General features: G+C 31.8%; 1 protein-coding gene and 1 long non-coding RNA gene across 6 annotated transcripts in view; one reads left to right on the forward strand and one right to left on the reverse strand.

The window, feature by feature from the left end:
* Window positions 1-20,972, forward strand: part of Myo10A (unconventional myosin 10A) — a 194,019-nt gene extending 173,047 nt beyond the window's left edge. For all 5 annotated transcript variants that reach the window (XM_076417412.1, XM_076417448.1, XM_076417438.1 and 2 more), the window contains 7 exons: window positions 11,034-11,283; window positions 14,887-14,984; window positions 15,496-15,710; window positions 15,772-16,048; window positions 16,103-16,264; window positions 16,324-16,520; window positions 20,158-20,972. In XM_076417412.1, the coding sequence (XP_076273527.1) occupies window positions 11,034-11,283; window positions 14,887-14,984; window positions 15,496-15,710; window positions 15,772-16,048; window positions 16,103-16,264; window positions 16,324-16,520; window positions 20,158-20,471 (1,513 nt within the window). In that variant the 3' untranslated portion in view covers window positions 20,472-20,972. The remainder of the gene's footprint in view (window positions 1-11,033; window positions 11,284-14,886; window positions 14,985-15,495; window positions 15,711-15,771; window positions 16,049-16,102; window positions 16,265-16,323; window positions 16,521-20,157) is intronic.
* LOC143204805 (uncharacterized) lies at window positions 12,538-12,915 on the reverse strand. Its single transcript, XR_013007679.1, has 2 exons — window positions 12,774-12,915; window positions 12,538-12,713 (listed from the first exon to the last, which is right to left on the reverse strand). It is a non-coding gene; the product is annotated as an uncharacterized LOC143204805 (long non-coding RNA).
* Window positions 20,973-21,473: the final 501 nt, after the last annotated feature.

Below are 21,473 nucleotides of genomic sequence, written 5' to 3' on the forward strand. Positions count from 1 at the left end.
TATAGTTTTGCTCAGTATACATTTTTTATTAATTATATCTTACATTCTCTATGCTTAGTACAATCATAATTCATAAATTAATTTATTACTACTGTTCTGTTGTACATCTGTTGTATATCATGTATTTCCCAAATTAGAATAAAACTAATTTACCTAAGCTAAAGTTAAAAATACAGCATAGCATTTAGAAGATCTCAAACTTGTAACAATGCCCAAAACAAAAGTTTTGCGAAAATGGGCGTTTGAAAAATGCTGATTGTAATATTTCCTCCCTGATACACATTCAGCATCAACAGTATTACTATTCTCAGGTAGTTGAACTCCTGCACTTACTCTAACTGAATCACATTCAGATATACAATAGGCGTCAATTCTTTGGTATTTTCTCCATTAATTCTCTTTAATCTCATTCTCATATGGCTTTGCAATGCGAACTGTATCATTAAAAAAGCTAGATGCACCATGTCTGCCATCAAAAATATTATGTTAATATTATGTTTCAAATGCCGTGGTTAGACATTTTCTTGGTAAGCACCGACTAAGATCTCAAATGAATGTTACAAATCATTTCGTGCTCGTACACAGCTAATGGAACCATCGTCAAATGTCTGATGAGATTTAAAGTGATATGTTTGTCCAGAAATGTAGAAATTATCTTTGGATTTTTTTTCATAGTTTTTGAATCGTTTGCTTTTTTTTGTCAAATTACGATATTCCTTCATTTAATTTTCAACCGTCCCGAAAAAAAAATAATGGGGAAAAATAACTTTTAAATTTAATTTTTAGATGCCACATCACTAAAATAGCTAACAGGTCAGTCAGTACTAGAACTACATCCATATGTTTTTTAGTTTGCTCTAACCCTCAAAAGATGCGTGTATAAATTTGTCAACTGTCGGATCATTAGTTTGTGAATTATAGTATTTTGAGTGAAGCAAATTTTGTTATTGTGAAAAAAATATTGCTTCTTGAAGGGAAAAAATACAGTTGAAGCAAAAGCTTCGTTTAATGTTGAGTTTCCGGACACTGCCCCAGGAAAATTAACCATCAAGTATGCTAAGTTTAGACGTGGTGAAATGAGCACCGAAGACGGTGAACGCAGTGGACGCCCAAAAGAAGTTGTTACCGACGAAAACATTAAAAAAATCCAGAAAATGATTTTGAATGACCGTAAATTGAAATTTAATAAAATAGCAGATACTCTAAAGATATCAACCAAACGTGCACTTCACAAACATTTGGGTATGAGAAAGCTCTGTGCCAAGTGGGTGCCGCGCGAGCTCACTTTTGAACAAAAACAAAGACGAGTTGATGATTCGGAGCAGTGTTTGAAGATGATCAAGCATAATAAACCCGAGTTTTTGCGTCGATATGTGACAATGGATGAAACATGGCTCCATCATTTCACTCCAAAGTCCAATAGACAGTCATCCGAGTGGACTGCACACGATGAACCCTATCCAAAGCGTGGGAAAACGCAACAGACCGCTGGCAAGATCATGGCGTCTGTATTTTGGGATGCACACGGGATAATTTTCATTGACTACCTTGGAAAAGGAAGGACCATCACATAGTTATTACCATTACATAGTTATTGGACCGTTTATTGGAAAAGAAAGTGCTGCTTCAACAAGACAATGCACCGTGTCAAAAATCCTTGGGCTTTGAATTGCGTCCGCATCCACTGTATTCTCCAGATCTGCCCTCCTGCGACTATTTGCTGTTCTCAGATCTCGAAAGAATGGTCCCTGGGAAGAAATTTTCGTCGAATGAAAAGGTGATCAAAAAGTGTCATTTCGTTGAAGTGTAAAGAAAAATGTTTTTTCAGTTTGTTGAACCTGCATGAAGAACAGCCGGAATACGAGCAAAGCTTCAACAATGTTATTCTTCTGGATGATAATGCTCAAAGACATGTTGCAAAACCGGTGAAAACATACTTGGAAACATTCAAATAGGAAGTGTTCCCCTGTTCCCTCTGATTACCTCATAAGATACATCATTCTTTCGCGATACGGAAACCGTAAATTGTCTGAAAGATGGAAAAAAGTATCGGCTATCGATGGACAATATTTTAAATAAATTTCATTGTATCGATTTTTCACAATAAAGCTTCGAATTTTAAGAAATCCTTTAATATTTTTAAGAAATCCTTTAATATTAATTTATAGGCCTAGTGATATAAGTAAAATACTATTCAAACCGCTTTAATTTTTGGCTATTATTGTCCAGTTTAAAAGAATACTGTTTGAAACTATCTTGAAATATATTCAACGGTGTATACAAATAATACAAATAATAAAATTACGATTGTACAAGATACGCAAATAAAAAAACTTTTTTTTCTCTATTTTCACATTAATTTGTTCACGCTTTAATTGCTCTTTTATTTTAATTATTTATAATTGGCAGAAAAATATGTAATTAAGAAATCAAACGCACGGCAGCGATGATGTTACTTTATTTATCTCCGTTTCTTGGGTAACAGATGATTCTATTGTACTGTTATTTCTATAAATTGGCGCTTTTCTATGAAATGGGTTTAAAATCGTATAGAACGCAGCGCAAAACAATGCAGCAGCATCGTTCGTTCGAACGGTCGATTTCTTTAAATAGTTATAAGGAGGACATGCGTTGCGTCTGCCTTCTGGCTTTACGCTGAAAATGTTCTCAAATATCACCTCGAATCGATGTTACTTGAAATGTTAAGTATTTCGCATTACACGATTAATTAGATCGCTATCAAGTAGAAAGTGCCTTATGTTTCAAAACGAATTTGGTGACATACCAGAATATGATATTCATGTTTGATATTAAATTGTTATTGCACATCGCATGTTAAACTATAGAATCTTAATGACATGGACTGAAAACATGTCTACTTGTCCGAACACTCACTACTATTCTGTGGAAGGAATTCGCGCGGGAACTGAAAACACTGGTTGAATAAAAACTTGTTGGACATGATATTAGGTTAGGTAAAGGTAAAAAGGTAAAGTACGAAAGCACTATGGACACAAAAGACATAGGAATTAGAATTGTATCTCCCATATATTACCTGTGAAAAAGTTTAGCATTCATTTGCCACCAGAGGGCGCGACTCAACGGCGGGAAATTTAAAATATTTTATTAATAATAATAGCAAAAATAAAAATGCAATAAAAGTTTAAAAATGCATTTTATTTAAATATATGTAAAATTCATACTACAAATATTATTTCTGAGGAGAATTCTTAGAATTTTCTGTTTAATGACGATATATTAACTAACAATACATTAAAACGTAATATAACAGATTTAACACAAAACTTATACTCTTATAAACCCTTTTGCTCTTATTTAAGACCTCACAAGAGATTTCCATCAGTTTTTCGGTATTTTCTGCTAAAAGTCATTTCTGGCATAGAGCAAGATCCCTAGGAAAGCTGTCTATTCTATTTGAAATTGTACTACATCCAGGGAGGCAACACCTGAGATATCTTAAGATTTAAACAAGTCATTTTAACTAAAAAAGAACCATAAAAACACAGTTAACAAAATAAGAATATTTAATACGTAAGTTTATAGGTTTTTTAGTTTGCTTTGCCAGCCATGTTAAAAAATGGTCCAAAGAGACGCTTTCGACAAAAGCTTTGTCGAAAAAAATTGAACCGAAATTATTTGTATGTAAATCAAATTGTTTCTATAGGAATCATAGAATTACCAAAAAAGTCCAAAATATCCAGTAAGTTTTTGATTATTTCCACCAAATATAAAAACCTTCTGAAAGAAGAAAGTGTCAAATTTCAGCTTTGCTACCAAATTTATACCTCGAACCTAGCGGCAAATTAAGAAACAAGATATCTTTCTAAATTCTCAATATTTTGTGGCTATGGAAGTGGTACTGTTACAAGGGTTAGAGAAAAGATAAAAAAGAGAGAGACGTCGTCGTGATGGTCTTTTATAGCTGGTAACCGCATGGTACCAATCCACCAACGTTGCCAACCTTTGAACTTGATGTAGGTGAATACGTGGTGGCCTAAAGGGTCGTAGCAGTCTCTACAGTTGTCTCTTTTCTATGTACCCTTCCTTCTTACTGCTTCCAATTTGAATTCTTATTTATTCTATTCTTACCCTGTTACGTCTTATTCTTACTTTGTTACATCCTAGGCTTTTTTGACGTCTTTCATTTCTGCTACTTGTATCGTACTTTTTGTCTCTCTTTGACAATAGCCTTCAACCGAATGTTAAGGTTGGTAAATTGCTCTGTACGCTTCCATTTTAGTTTAGCTTGGTACTTCCTTTTTGCTCATTAATTTGCTATTTATAGCTAACTAAAAATTAATGGTTTTGCATCTCCTAACTTCCATTAATTTCAATTTCTATGTTCAGATACTTAAATGTAAATGCAATTAAGTGTATTCTATTTTTATACCATCGATATGGATATTACTTCTTCTAATATAGGATATTATCATCCTATATTTTCTTAGTATTCCATCTGTTTGAAATTTTCTGTAGTTGTTGTGGCCTCAGTTGCTATTATTACATCATCTGCAAAAACTTTTACCGGCATCTCTATAATTTCTATTTAACGTTTATTATTTCATTCATTAATATCAGAAACAAAGCCGGATTTAAATATCCTCCTGTCTTCTGCTACCATATATCTGTATTTGTGCATTGAGTTTTTCCACTATTTGTCTTAAACAAAATATACGATCTTGTTATACTCTGCAATTCTGTTACTGAGCGACTTATCTACTATTGATTTTAGAGGAGTTTCTAAAATTTGCTCGTATATCTCCATGGTTGTGTACAAGAGAGTAATCCCTCTATAATTATTATAGTTATATAGTCTTTCCTTTTTCACGTTTCAGAACAATAAGTATTACTTGATATCTTATAGGATTTGTACCTCCTTCCATATCATATAATAAATTTCCACTAATAATTCACTTCTTGGCCTGGTGCTTTTGCGTTATTCAGTTTTCAGACTGAATTTTTATAATCAATTAATAGCTTAATTGACCCTCGTATAACTATAAAGTTGAGGATAAAGTCTTTTTTTTTTCATAATAGTTGGTTACCTTTAAGTTTCATATCTCTAGTAATAATTATATAAGGAAACAAAACAAAAAAAGTAACAGGCCATAGAGCTTTCTGGATATACAGGTAGATTAGGTACTTTCTGGTATACGATTATTCGGTCAATACTTATTACGCTTTGACAATGGAGATTCTCAAAGGTGATTTTTACCATATTTTGCTTTTTTTACAACAGAAAAGAAAAAAATAAGCACGGACTCGTCAAATATTGCATGATGTTCATGCTGATGTGTTTAAGTGAACGCCAGTGTCAGAATTGGTTCGCTCATCTTCGTTCCGGATATTTCTACTATCCCTGGCTCATCAGTCGCTAAGTGTTGAGTTAGACGGATATATTTTGTATCACAACACCACCACCCCACTAAACATGACTAAAAAGAAGCTAAACAATTAACAGTGAAAAGTGTAATGCATCAAGTTGTGATCGTGGTGGAAGTTCGAAGAAACTTCACAAATAGTTGCCAAGTCCGCAATGACTCCAAGGAAGGCAATGTCACGTGTTTGATGGCATTGGAAAGCACTGTTCATTATGAGCTTCTTGAACTAATACAATTGAAGTAGACCACTACAAAGGCCAATAGACCAAGTAATCAATACAAAAGACATTTTCGATAACGCTAAACCATGCACTATCTTCAGTGACTCGGCAAACATTGAAAGAGATTGAGTGAACTTTGAATAATAAGCTATATTAAACATTGACCCGTTATTTAAAAATATCTATATATTTAAATGAAATATTATAAACATATCATAAAGAGACGTCAAATAGATGGACGTAATTTATAACAATATTTATCTAACAATGAGCTAAAAATGTTGAGTAACAAAATCTTTATTTTAAAATTCACAATTGAACATATGTATTCAAAATGTTTAAAAAAATGTTAATATAACCTTAAAACTCCAACGCTTTACGTACCAGAATGTACTACCGTTGTTTATCATGCATGTAAAAAACATCGGCGATGCATCAAACTGCTATTAATGTTCAATGTGCATCTTCGATTTTTTTGTCCCAGTTGAACACCGACGCATCACTGCTTCAACCATCCTATTAGTTGTCGTGCAGCTTTTGATTAAAGTAAATAATTCTCGTCGATTGTTGAGAAAATAGCGGCGTTTTCCTACCGGCATCACCGTTTTCACGGAATGAATTGTTTGTTTTGTTAGTCGTACACGTAAGCCTGTAATAATTTAATGTTTATAAACGGAATTCATTGCTATTTAATTGTCGGTATTGCTTCTAAATTAGTTATTAGTAAAGCACTCGATTAATACGAATGTTCAGTTGCAACGGATGGTGGGCAGTCAGGTGCATCGGCAACGGGGGCTTTCATTATGAAAAAGTAGAAAGCAGAGGTTTCCATATTTTTTTTAATTAATCTCTGTTACGAGGGTACATTTTAGATTTCCTGATTGCCGTTTGATTCTTTATACTACTGTGTTAAAAAGCCACAAATTATATTTAAACTGGCACCGCTATCTTTTGATTTAGTCGATGTTGATCCTTCCAATATACTAAAATGTAAAGCCCGTCCAATAATATAGTGCAGATAATGCGCGTCATCAAAATTATGACAATGTCAGATCGCAATGTTGCCGCATCAAATTTGACTCTTCGTCACAAATGTTTTTGAAGAATTTTGTAGATATTTGGCAACATGGCGCATCAGTACTAACCCAGATTACATTTCATAGACTGATTCCGTTACATGTTATGAAGCACCAGACAGCACTCTATCTCTATTTAACTATGATAAAATGAGAAGGAAAAATCCGCTTGAATATAGAACGGTCTAGATGACCTTTTTCGTATTTGAGTTAGGGCTGTTGCATAATTACATGAGTTAATGAAAAGTCTTCAATATCAACCTGTGTTGAAAGCCTATATAAATTACACTAAAGCTCGACGCATAACACTGACGGTTTGGTCCGTCAGATGAAATAAATAATGAATACTGTTTTTATACCATACTATTTTTTATCATGGTAATGAGAGCTATGAAGAAAAATAAAATAAGTTGTAGTAGGTTTCACATTTTTTGTGTTTTTTGTTATTCTGTTATGTTACCTTTGTCCTTGTTTGCCAATTATCAAATAATGCAAACTACCTTTCTCTATTATAATAAATAAATTATAATAATAATAAAAATTACAAAGGAAAAATATTGCTTCTTAAATTCATAATATAATAACTATAAAAACAATATGCAGTACATAGATCAAGAAAAAAGAAAATAAATCAACGGATAAAGAAATAAGTTTCCTTTGATAGGTGAAGAAACAATTAGCATTTAAATATATCGAAAAATATTATATATAGGATTGCTATATAGATTGAAACTGAGCCATTAAAAATTACCTAATAGATAATGGCGATTACTTGATGCTCACCTTTGATCTCCATAAACAATTAAAAGACTTAACTAGTTATGGTAATAAGCTCTATGCTATGGCTTCAAATAACTAAACCACTGTTGAGTTCACAAGAAGTAAATGCAAACAGTTGCTGTACTACTATTTCTTGAAATTGTTCACCCAAAATATGGGCGAGGGATTATAAGTACTAAAAATAACTGGCAGCGTGTGATCTAGTTAAACACCATTGAAGACAACTAGAGTGTTTTCATATACGAAAATTTAAAATTAAAATACTTAAAACTGAAAGATGGAAACTTCTAATATTCAACCAATTATATTTTGGTATTAAAATTGGTGTCTTGTAGTTTTTAGTATTATAAAAGATAAATATCGGTAAACTAAAGTGTCCACAAGCCAGCAATTAGAAGAGAAACAGACATCAGCCAAATCCAAAAATTTCTCAAAATAAGAGATAGTATCTGTAGTAGAAAGGAGAGCATAGAGTAGCATCTAAAACCCGTGTTATACAGGATATTGAGTAATAAAAACTCATTTTCAAAGTGTATTAAATTTTTAAAAACATTGTAAAGAAGTATGTCTACATCAAAAGTGTTTATTGTTAATGGCGTGCTACTAGCTAAGAGGTCAGTTATTTCAGAAGTATCACGAGGTATTAACAGTACTCCTCATTACTTTGTTCTGAAAGTACTGAATTAAGTCTAAATTACTTTTCCTGATACCTAATTCCATATCTGAAGATCAGATTTCCATATGAGCTTAAGGATTTGCTTATGCAACAGTACTTTATTGTATGTTAACAAAGCAAAATTGCTTCTAGATACATTGCATACGTGATATCAGCCAATACATTCTTCTGAATTTAATATGCAATCAACCACAATAACTTCGTATCCAATGTTATTTCTAAATATATTATTGTGTAAGCATATGAAAGTTACCTATTATTTCTTTGGACAGGGATGTATTCATTCCTGTTATTTGTAAATTTGATGTGGGCAGATTTAGACTCTTTCAAATTGATATTTCGTTGCTTGGTCGAATTATTAGTTTTGTGTACTGACGTTAGAAATTTCGTTGCTGCCTTCTTGTAGCCTTAACCGATATTAATATTATTTATTTCAAAACATTGTTATTTAATCTACCCTGTCTTATTAAAACGCAAATATTATCTATGATTTATGATTTATTAATGGTCTAGAGGCCGTAAAATATAGCTTAATAGCTCCAAATCTGTTCATGGTACAAAAACCTAATTATATCACTTGACAGATGCCCGATTTCTCAAGCAGAATCATCTCAAGTTTGATAAAAAGAATAGCAGATTAGTCACAAAGTCAAGCAACTGTACTGGTTTGTCGGAAGAAGACTCTCAACTTGGCCTAAAATCAAAGAGATTGGCTTATCGGTTAATAACAACGCCTACTTGGATCTATGGGTTGCAAATATGGGATTGCACTATAACATCATACCAGTTAGTAATCCAACGTACCCAAAACAAAGTTCTACAATTAATTGCCAATGCTTATGGCTATATAACCAAAGAAGAGCTGCATCATGACCTCGAAATCAAATCGATATACTAAGTGATCCAATATTTCGAATTAAATCATGAAATAAGGTTGCTAAATTACAGCAACCTGGAATCAATACAGCTGCTGGACAACACGCAGAAAATCAAAAGTTTGATGCGAACCAACTTTAGTGTATCCTTCATTTTAGCTTAAGTAGTTTAGTTTTATTTTAATTTAGAAAATAACAGGTCAATTGAAAAGTCCCCGGCCTACCACAGTAAAAGACAGTTTTTGGCAAAATTTTTTTTATTCAACATAATTCACTTCGAGGGTGATACACTGATTATAGCGACCCTCCAACTTTTTGACACCATTTTTATAATACGATTTGTATTTTGCTTCAAAATAGACCTCAGTTTCGGCGGTCACCTCATCATTTCACGAAAATTTCTTCCCAGTGTATATTCTTTTAAGATCTGAGAACAGGAAATAGTAGCTGGGGCCAGATCTGGAGAATACTGGTGGAGGAGGAAACAATTCGAAGCCCAATTCATGGATTTTTGACACGGTGCCTTGTCTTGGTGAAGCAACACTTTCTTTTTCTTCAAATTTGGCCGTTTTTCGGCGATTTGGGCCTACAAACGGTCCAATAACGCTATGTAATAGTCGCTGTTGATGGTCCTTCCTTTTTCAAGGTAGTCAATGAAAATTATTTCCTGCGCATCCCAAAATACAGACGCCATAATTTTGCCAGCCGACTGTTGCGTTTTCCCACGCTTTGGAGCGGATTCATTGTAAGCAGTCTACTCGGATGACTGTCGATTGGACTTCGAAGTAAAATGACAGAACCATGTTTCACCCATTGTCACATATCGATGCACAAACTCGGGTTTATTACGCTTAACCATCTTCTTCAACACTACTCCAAATCATCAAATGATCGTTATTGTTGGTCAAAAGTGAGCTCATGCGGCGCTCACTTTGCACAGACTTTTTCATACCCAAATATTCGTGAATGTATCACGTTCTGTTGATATCTATAGAGTGTTCGTTCAATTTCAATTTACTCTCATTCAAAATCATTTTGGGATTTTTAACATGTTTTTGTCGGTAACAACCTCTTTTGAGCGTCCACTGCGTTCAAGTCTTCGGTGCTCATTTCACCACGTCTAAACTTAGCATACCAATCCTTGATGGTTGAGATTCCTGGGGCAGTGTCCGGAAACTCGACATCAAGCCAAGTTTTTGCTTCAACTGTATTTTTCCCTTCAAAAAGCAATATATTATCAACACGCGAAATTTCTTTTTATCCATTTTTTCACAATAACAAAAGTTGCTTCATTCAAAATGCTATAATTCACAAACTAATGATTGTCAAATTTATACACCGAAAGCTGTCAAATTTATACACGCATGGTTGGGGCTAACTAAAAACTTAAGGATTTAATTCTAGTAGCACCATCTATGTGATATATTAATCCCGAATTCATCTTGTTTGTCTATTAATGCAGGTACAACAGAACGGTAGTAATAAATTAATTTGTACCTTAAAATTGTGTCAAACATAATGTGTAATTAATTTTAAAAAATGTAAATTTAAATTACCTAAAATTTAAATTAACTTTCCCAACAGATCTAAAAACGAATGGAGATGAAGAAAAATATTTATTTATATATCTTATTGTTTAATGGCACAACTTATTTTAATAATATAAAAATTAAAGTATGTCTTTGATAAGGTTGTACTTTTCGTACACACCCTGTAAAGTAAGGCGAGTGATTCAATCGGTTATTAATTAAAGGTTTAATTGTTCTCATTGAATTTATTGTTTGTGAATTTGAATTGAAAAATGTGTGCTGCGTGCGTATTGGAAGTACTGTCGGTTTACAACGTGCGTTGCTGCAAGGCAAAAATCTCGCTTTTCATGAGTCATTATAGTCGTACTTCGTGCGGATGGCATTGAAAAATCTTTTTATACATGCTCCTTTGCGTACATGAATAACCAGTGTCGAGATTGCGTTCGTAATTAACAGATATTTCGTCGTTTCTAGCATGGAACATCAGAGGATGGACACCGTGCAACAAAAATCCAAACAGAAATCGAAAGATTGGACTTGGAAACAGCAGACGGACGTTATAAAGTGGCAAGGGCATCCTATCGAGGGACCCCTTCTGAAACTGGACGATCCCGAGCTGACGCCTCTGGCTATCGAGTGTTTCGAGTGTATCTTAAAATATTGTGGCGATCAGCCTTTAACACCGGATATGTCCGAAGTGAAATGTGTTTATACTGTATTAATGGTACGTATTAAAATCATATAGTTCATAGAGCTTCTACTTACACTGTACATATCACCTATTCGTCACCTTAACTATTCTTCACTAAAATTTCTGTCCATAAATTATCACACAGTACATTTATAGTCTATTCAAAGTTTTTTTAGTAATGCGTCATGGATATTTGTGACGTCGAAACATTGCAATATTGCCGCATTAACTCTAAGTTTTAGTTCAGTTTTGCTTTGACATATAAGAAAATTCGAATCTAAAGAAAATAATTAAACAAAAATTTCGATTTTGCTCATCCTTAGTATGCTGTCATTATCGTGAATACCGTCACCAAAACAAGGCCTATAATAGTTTGTAGTTTAGATTTGTTTTGTTTATGTTTTTATGTAGTGGTATCTACAACACAATTAGCGCATATGCATTAACCTAATGCATATGTTTAATTTTGAAGAATTACAAACATATCTGTGCACACAAAATCTTTCACGCCCTACAATACCATTTTCTATAGTTATATTCAATTAATTATGTGCATACCTTTAGTTGTTTCTACTCTAACCACTTTGTCTCAGGAATTTCCAGCATTGCACAGCATTATCACATATCCTAAAAGTTTCCTTCAGTCACTTTTACTTTCCGACTCACTGCCCAACTGAATCACTGAAATGTTAATTTCTAATCTGTCTAAAACATGTTCATGATTTCACTATTCATCAATTAATTCCACTGCATGTCTTATCGAGTTCATCCAAGCCAAAGGTGGTTGACAATTGCTTCCCTCCACATATCCAAACAGTGTTTGATGGAATATCCTTCTCGACCAGCAATATATCTGCAATTAATTATTAATAAATATAATGACCAACAAAACCTAATCGAATGCTATTGTAACTTTTACCTTTTCCCATCAATTTTGTTGCCTTTACACTTTTTTTGTTACTGTCTTGCCAAGAGTGCCACAATGAACCATTTTGAAATATTCAAGTTTCATCAAGATACACAAATTCAAATAGTTTATCTTTCTTGGTCTTTAAAAAATTGAATTATTATTAAGGCAATGTCTGGGAGTTCGATTAAACCTCTCCGAGGGTTATCATTACACCCTTTAAACCCTATGCCCTGTAAGAATGTATGAAAGGATGTCTTACATCCCTCAAAAAGCTGTACGTCCCTAATTCTTTTATGTACACTTTTCAGACAGACAATTTTCTCTAAAATAATTTTATTAAATTATGTTTATATTGATAAAATAGTTTGTGTACTTACTGTTCTTATACATTTCGTATATTTGGTCTCGAATAGAGCTAATATCAAGATGGTCAAGATTCCCACTTTCTATGCAGACGGGTTTTCTTGGGTGAATCTAACATATTATTCTTCATTTTGTAAGCGATGTTATTCACAGTACCCATACTACTAATATTCAGCGCGGTAGCAACCCGCTAAAAACATTTTCAATAAAATTGTAGGGACCTATATTATTTAATATCATCAATAATTACTTCTCTAACGATATTTACCGACAAAAGGGGCCTCCATTATCTCGTTCCTTTTCGAAATAACCTATTAAAGCCGCAATCAATATATAACCTTGAATATCTATTGTTTTTGGCATTTTCAAACAAAATGATATGATATATTACGGAGCGACTTAAAATTTATTAAAATAATCAAATGGCTAAAATAATGTTTGCCGGCTTATAACCTGTAGTAATTATAACCCATATTTTGAATAATTTAGCGTACATCTGACAACCAGACGGCGATCAGCTGTCAGACTTACGCAAAATTCTTGAATGCAATAGTGATCAGAGGTTTTAATTCTTACCTATAAATTATTGTGGCTGTATAATTAACTGTAGTTTTTAGATATGTTATAATGTTAAAATAAATTATATTTGATAACATTTTTGTTCAACTATGTTATATAGATTAGAATTTTTTGTATGTCAAAGCCAAACTGAACTAAAACTCAGAGTTGATGCGGCAACATTGCAATATTTCGAAGTCACAAACATCCATAACGCATTACAAAAAAAAACTTTGACTAGATTATATATCGTTTTCATGTTATGTTATAAGTTCGTTGCGCCCTTAAAATTATATATTTATTTACTTACTATATTACGTTTCGATATATAAATGATATTTGGTAGTTAATTATTAAACAAGCAACATATTCAAAATATTTATTCTATAATAGTTGTTTTAGTTTAGTAAACCAATATAAATTTGATCTTTTTTTAATAAATAGTTATGCGAAATAATAGATGCGAATCCTTAATATATTACTAAATACTAAAATTTCCTTGAAATAAAAATTAACATGTTTGTAATGGTCTTTAAAGGTTTCCGTTTTAATTTCCTCAGAGTTCCTTGAAGCAGTGTTATGTGTTTAAGGTATAAAATAGAATGGTTGCAAAATATGTACAACATTATTTGTACGTCGTAATATTATTTGATTATAGTAGTAACTGCATAATATCAAAATATAAACTACAGAAACGATAAATAATTTGGACAAAACGTTTTGCAAGAATTACTATTACAACCAGTTTCTCAGGTTAAAAATCCAAACTACATCATATTTAAACATACCTTCTATATTATCCTGTTAATGAAATCTCATTTAAATAATGTTCTTAATATACTACACTAATTACTCGTATTTTATTTCATACATATTTTTCTACTTTATTATTTAAATGTGTTTATAATATTACTATATTTATTATCTATGTAGTTATGTTTATGTTTATTTTATACACTCCATTATTAAGCCAGTACTAAACAAAATATTTGTGATATTGTGAAATATACCATTTTCTTTATACGTCTTTGAACTAGAACTGATTATTAATGGAATAAATCAGATCACATTTGTTGTTAAAATATTAAATATAAAAGTTAAAATGTTTTAACTAACCTAGACAGGTCTGGGTCTATTGTCTTCTTAAATATCTCCACTCATTGCTTCGAATAAGATCTCTTCATAGTGTCTAGCAACATTTTATTTTATTTCTTATGAAATTAAAATGTTAAGTTTTAAAATACTTCATAGTTGTTATTATAAATGTAATTATTATAAGAAAACTAACCTAAATTTGAAAAATAATGATATAGTTTCTACAATTGGTAATAGTCAAACATTATTTTCTAGTGACATTTTTACCACCTATATTTATGATTTACATATAATATATACTGGTAGTAAATTCAATATTAAAGTAAAGACATTTGAAATATTCTCTTCTTTTTTTTCGTCTGATATCTTATAACACAACATGTAAAATTATTTAAATGCTTGTGTATAAAGCCTGAAACTCTATTATTTCCACTTACACATTTTCATACAGAATGAATGTTTTGAATAATAATTATTTGATAATTTATTTTCAAATAATCGTAAAGTGAATTTAATTTCATCGAATATAAACTGCAATATAATATATAATGTCTGAATCCGAATTGTTCTGTTTTCTTGCCATTCATCCTGTAATATCAACCATCAGTAGTTTTACTAAACCACTTTTACTGTTCAGTACCTACCTTCACCACTTAACCCTCACCTATGATGTTTTACAATGTTCAAATTAGATAAAATATCTTTCACAGCATTGTCACAAATACGCCGAATTAAGAGACGAGGTCTACAGTCAACTGATGAAGCAGACAACCAGCAATAAATCAGAATCACCGGAATCAAGTCAAAGGTAAATTGATACTAGAATTGTTTAACAAAGCATTTAACTTCTTTATAAACAGTGTCACAAAATATAAATGTCAACAATTTAATGAAAGTTTTACGTAAAGTGAAAGATGAGTTAAACATTTTATTCTTTATTCTGAAACCTCTGGAGGATATCTATATTAGATTTGCTAGTAGTACCCACTGTTCAATATCATAGATCCAAATGGGCCTAAGTATTGACTTATAGAACAAAACCTTGTTATCTAATGATAGATTTAGAATGAGATATTTAGATTTACGCCCAATTTTTAATTTAAATCAGCCAGTACATTTAGTTTAGTTTAACCACAAGCTGTTTGCGTTTTATCACTATATGTTGTTTCCATGTCAAACATCTATCAAAATGCTTTCCTATATATTTAACGTAATAAATAATAATGAATATAATATAAATTTATATAACTTCACTTAAAAGAAGTTAGATGAATATATATGTAGACAAACTATATAATATTTTCATCAATAATTCACAGGGCTTGGAGATTACTATCTATAGTGGCAGCTTACTTCGCCTGTTCGGAGAATCTTTTACCATACTTGATGGAACACCTCACCAGCGCAGCTAACGATCGAAGAAGAATTTGTCACGGAACGGCAGCTGTATGTGTTACGAATCTCAGAAAAACTCAGCGATGTGGAGGACGAAAGAACGTACCATCCGTAGAAGAAGTAACCGCTGTTAGCGCTGGTAAAAAATGACAATTACATAATATAATCAGTAACTAATTGAGTCCGAAATGTTATCATAGGGCGAAGCGCAAGAAGACAGATCTATCGACTACCTGGAGGTGCTGAGAGAGTGGTGAATACACGTTGTAGTACGGTCGTTGCCGACGTTATTCAAGAACTTTGCGGTTTGATTGGAGTCAATAGCGAAGCGGAACAACAAGAATTCAGCCTCTACTGCATAGTGCAAGGAGACGCCTTCACCATGCCATTAGCAGCTGATGAATATATTCTCGACGTCACGACCGAACTACATAAATCAGCACAACCCTTCTATCTAATTTTCTGTAGATCTGTTTGGTAAGTATCACAGGTAATATATCAATATGCATTGTTTATAACATATTTCTATAGGTACCATCCGCTAAAACATGATGCTAGCGCCCTTTACACCGAAGTACTCTTCAATCAAGTAGCTCCCGATTACCTAGAGGGTCTACTTTTACGGCTAGGAAACCCCAACTTACCTCCAAGCGTTGTCAGGGACATGGCACTTGTTGCGGCTCTTCTTCATAGGTATTCGATTGTGATAGCGTAATTAATTGTTCGGTGCGTCCAATGAAACGTGATTTCAGAGCTGCCGATCTTGGTCATTCTCCCAGCCTGAAGGAGGTGAAGTTTTTGTTACCAAAGCCGGTTCTTGGACTCAGAGAACCCAGACCTCCGCAATGGCTGGCCCTGGTGCAGACCAGTTGGGGTCAGGCTGCCGGCATGTCAGTATCGAGAGCTAAACACCGGGTACTGCAAGTGCTCAGCAGTTGGCCATTATTTGGTAATAATTATTCATATATACAATCACATATTTCATAATTTCAATATGTGTTTGTAGAATTATTAATATTGTAATTGGATTTACTTAGGAACATTTTATAAAAGATGGTATAGATCATAAACATTCCGTCGTATTCCCAACAAAACAAATGTTTTAATCCTTTCAGTATATTTTATTTAGTTTAAAGTACACACATAAATTATCAGTACTTTACTAAACATGTGTGATTTTGTATTGAACAATTTTAATGTCAAAAAGTCAATAATCAGCTGTCGATAATCTTATTTTAGTGAAAGTATATAAAAAGCATCTTCTAGTTGAACAAAGATGTCTATAGTGGCTAGTATAACTTAAAAAGTATTATTTTACTAAATATTTTAATAAGGTTTATTGAAGAAGACTTTAAGAAATTTTTATGAAGACACATTACACAATTATAAAACATACTACTACATATTATGCCATATTATCTAATTCATTAGTAGATGATTTACCAACAGTAGGAAAATATCTAAAAACCTTACAAATGATACACAAAGAAAATATGTAAAATAGAAAATTGGTTAAAGAATCTCACTAAAAAAATACGTCCAAAGATGTTGAAAGACGTTTTTTCATTAGTGATTTTTGTATCAAGCGAGGAGTTTTCGTATCTTCAAAGGTGATTTGATGAATCGATCAGTTATAACAATTGAAGTATAGTTAATAATAAATTATGCATTTTGGAACAATTCAAAAGTTATAATGCTATGGGTTGCTAAAACCAAATGAAAGCTTAATTGATAACCCCTACCAGTATTTATATATAGTACATTGATAAGGTCTATGTGTTGATATGGAACAAAAACCACTGCACCTATTGTATTCTCCTGATATTTGCCCTTTTGGTTAGCAAATATTTCAATCAGTGCCACATAACTTGTCGAGCAAGAGTTTTAAAAACATCAAATTCACAAGAAACACCTAAAGACCTGTTTTTAACCATGACATAGGGCATATAGTAAAGAAATAGTAAAATAGCAATAATAGGAAAAGCAAAATAGGCATTTTTTTACAAAAAATTTCAAGGAATTAATTTCAATGCCCAATGTAATAAAACCAAGTCAGTATTTCTGTCTATTATAATATTTTAGATCATATAAATTAATATATTCTTAACATAAATTCATCCTTTGCTATAATAGCAGTAATCAATTCTTTCCGAGTTCCAATTCAAAATTCTAAAATGCAGTTAGAATAATATTTTGTTTTTTAGTTTTTACGTAGAATTTAACAGTGATTTAAAATGATTAATTAATCGAAGAAATCCCTACTTCTGTATTTACAAGTTCTACTATAGAACATTGCTTTGCCAACGTGTGTATTTTTTTAAAATTTTGTTTAATTTCGATGCATTACCTCTAATAAATATAGCCTACTAAAACGACTATATGGTGGAATATGTATTTCTGTATCTTCCAGAGGCTAATAAATGGTATAATATTGTGCAAATAAAAGCCGTATCATTCTTAAGCTCATATATTAACAAATTATGTCCAAAAAATTTCCATAATTGCATATCGTTGTTAAAAATAATACTATGATTCAATCACTTTTATACCATTGTCATATTTCTGTCATAATTTATTTTAATAACAAATTCTGGAAATAGACAGAGAATTTTTGTTAAAGAGACTTCGTGGATTTAAACTAACTTTACACTCTTATATTGTTTCACTTGACATTAAGTTCCGTGTATTCCAACAAACAATTAATTTGAACATCAAGAGATCTAAATATGTAAATTCCTATTGCCTAAAGTTGTAATAAAAGAAAATTTGTGGCCTGAAAGCAAGAGAGTTTTGCATTTTCATTGGTGATTAAAAAAATAAACAATTGTAACAAACCAGTGTAGTATATATGTGTATATGGAAAAATGCTAAGAGTGATATTATGGATTGCTAAAACCAAATGCCTAGAGAAGCTTGAGTGGCAACAACTACTAATATATTTGATGATATTAGAACAGTTGGTTACAAAAAAAAACTCACTTATTGTTTTTTTTTTGATATTATCATTTTGGTTTTCCAAAATCATCACATAACTCGTCGGTCAGGAGTTCTAAAGACATCTAGTTCATAGGACACATCTAAAGACAAAGAGTTAACCAGGACATAGAGCATAAGTAGTAGCTTCCGGTCTTATTTTAGCCGACTTCAAAAAAAGAGGTTCAAAGGTTCTATGTTCGGCAATATATTTTTTTAATGTATGTTCCCCGATTTCTCCGTCAATTAAGGAGCGATTTTCAAAATTATTTTTCTATTAGAAAGATTACACTTCCTAGGTGGTTTCATTGGAACCAAGTCAGGATCTGATGGTGGGAAGGGGGAAATCGAGGGAAAACTTCAAATTTCATGTACAATATTTTCTCATATTTTTTATCTAAAATAATCATATATTTGTATATAATGCTATTATTGAACTGATGTAATGAAAAATCGTAAGAAGTTCAGTGTACAAACCATTCAGTTTGCCTTTTATGCACTAACCATATCATATGAGAAGTAGTAGAAACGCAGTGGGCAACTGTTTGTATAGTGTAATGATTCAAGGGTCGCGGGTTCGATTCCGAACAGGGCAGCAACCTTTTTTGTTTTAGTTTGATTGGAACATTTGTTAAATCACCTAGACTATGTAGCGTATCCCCAGGACCTGAAACGCTCCTTATTTTCAATAATTTTTTCGTTATTCCTATTTTTCCTCATACGGACTGTAATTTCACTTGGGCTATCCATTGTAATACCTAATAAAATAACTGCGTAATGTATGGAGTAAATATCTAACACTAAAAAGAGAAAAATAAAATATCTTTAACAAAAAAAATTGAACCAACTTCAAAAAATAAATAAGGAACTCACTAAAAGGTAAAAAATAATCAAACTTTGATTTTTAATACAAAAAAAAATTTGAAAATAAAATATGTACATAATAATCGTTATAAGAACTAAATAAAAATAAATAAAAAACTTATTTAACCTATCTACTACACGTATTTTATAGAGCGTAGCCGATTTATCTATTTACAATATACAATTACAATATTTACAATAGTACAAACAATACAAATATAATAATATAATTTTGTGACACATATTAAAACAAAATACACAAAATTAAATTAGGAACAAAACAAATCTAATTTGTTGCTCGGCACTCTGACTTCAAAGTGATCAGTTGGTAGTAGTTAATAATATTGTAAATAGATAAAGAGGTTTAGGTAGGTATTAAGCTAAATTGTATATATATAGTAGAATATAAAATACGTGTAGTAGATAGGTTAAGTAAGTTTCATGTTTATTTTTATTTAGATGTTACAACGATTATTATGTACATATTTTATTTTAAAACGTTTTTTTGTGTTAAAAATCTAAGTTTAATTATTTTTTATTTTTTAGTGGGTTCCTTATTTATTTTTTGAACTCGGCTCAATTTTTTTGTTAAAAATGTTTTTTGGGAGAATGTTTTTATTACATAATTATTAGAAGATTTGTTTAACAAAAAATTAATTCCAAACCCTAATATGATAAAGAAAAATTAGGGTTTGGATCAATTATAATTTTTGTCACATTAATTAATTGATATCTTTCCAAATTTACAGGAAGTTCATTCTTCGCTGTAAAACGAGTCATCGGTGAACCCGAACATTGGCAAGAACACATCCTGGCACTGAACCGAGGCGGCGTCCACTTCCTGGACATGAACACTCACGAAACCTTACAGCACTGGCCGTTCGCCGAAGTAATCAGCACGCGAAAAGTGCGATCTGAAGATGGCGCCCTGTTTTTGGACATGAAATGCGGTAATCTCTTGCAACAGCGAGTCACGCGATTGCAAACCGAACAGGCTCACGAGATATCCAGGCTGGTCAGACAATACATCAACCTGGAACAGGAGCACAGCAGCAGGAAATAAAACAATAACGTTTCGAGTTGAATAGATCCTATTCAAGTTATTTTTCTAGAATATTACCAATGATTGTATTTGTACATAAAGTACGGTATCTATATTAAGCATATCTACGATGTTTAAGTCTTAACTTGCTCATTATAATATAAGTTGCAGTTTTCGCATATATTGGAGCCAGTCAGCAATAAGCTTACTTAATTAACAATGTGACAATAAAATGATTTTCCGCGTAGTACCGCCTAAGCATAGGACCAATAAGACAGATAATCTTTATGATGTAAATAGCAAAACACAGTTCTGGATAATTCATTACTTTTTTCTCGATTTTTATTATTACCATTAACATGTTATTAGTTCTATATTATTATCACTAAAGCTGTTGTTAGTAGGCAATATATTTTTTTATCGAACTACAAAAAGACGAAAGAGAATTCAAACAAATATCTGAAAGAAAATGTTTATATTTGTATTATATTATTGGTGACTGTAATAAAGATTATAAAAATACGAGGTTGTTTTATTTATATATACGTTTTTGTGAACTAAATAGTGGATACCTGAGTTTGCTGAAGTATTTTGTTAACGTAACATTTCTGGTTTCAAACCTCAAACAGTTAAAATTATGTGGTGAGCAATACTAGACAATATTTCTTAGTTTAATTGAGAGGTGACTAAAACAAGGGACAATTCATTGAAACATTTAAAGGACAATATTTAAAGTCATTTTATTAATATGATATAGCTTTGAAAATCGCCATTATTATTTGAAATATTTTGAGTTGACCTCATAAATTTCAAATCTGATGAAGATTTTTTACGACACATACCTCTTTTTTTTACTTTTACTTGTAAAAGCTTACAGTGATAACTATTACACCAAGTATTTGTGTTTATTAATTTATATCATTGAAAGCGGCTATTTCGACTTTCAATGGTAAATAAAGCCCAAGCTAACAGTCAGAGAAGTATACCCGTAAAGCCAATAAAAATTTCGGTTGACCTCTAAAC

This window comes from Rhynchophorus ferrugineus, unplaced genomic scaffold (genome assembly GCF_030347505.1).
Source record: "Rhynchophorus ferrugineus isolate W39M unplaced genomic scaffold, kcgeb_rfMv2 rfM1, whole genome shotgun sequence".
In the NCBI taxonomy this organism is placed as follows: domain Eukaryota; kingdom Metazoa; phylum Arthropoda; class Insecta; order Coleoptera; family Curculionidae; genus Rhynchophorus; species Rhynchophorus ferrugineus.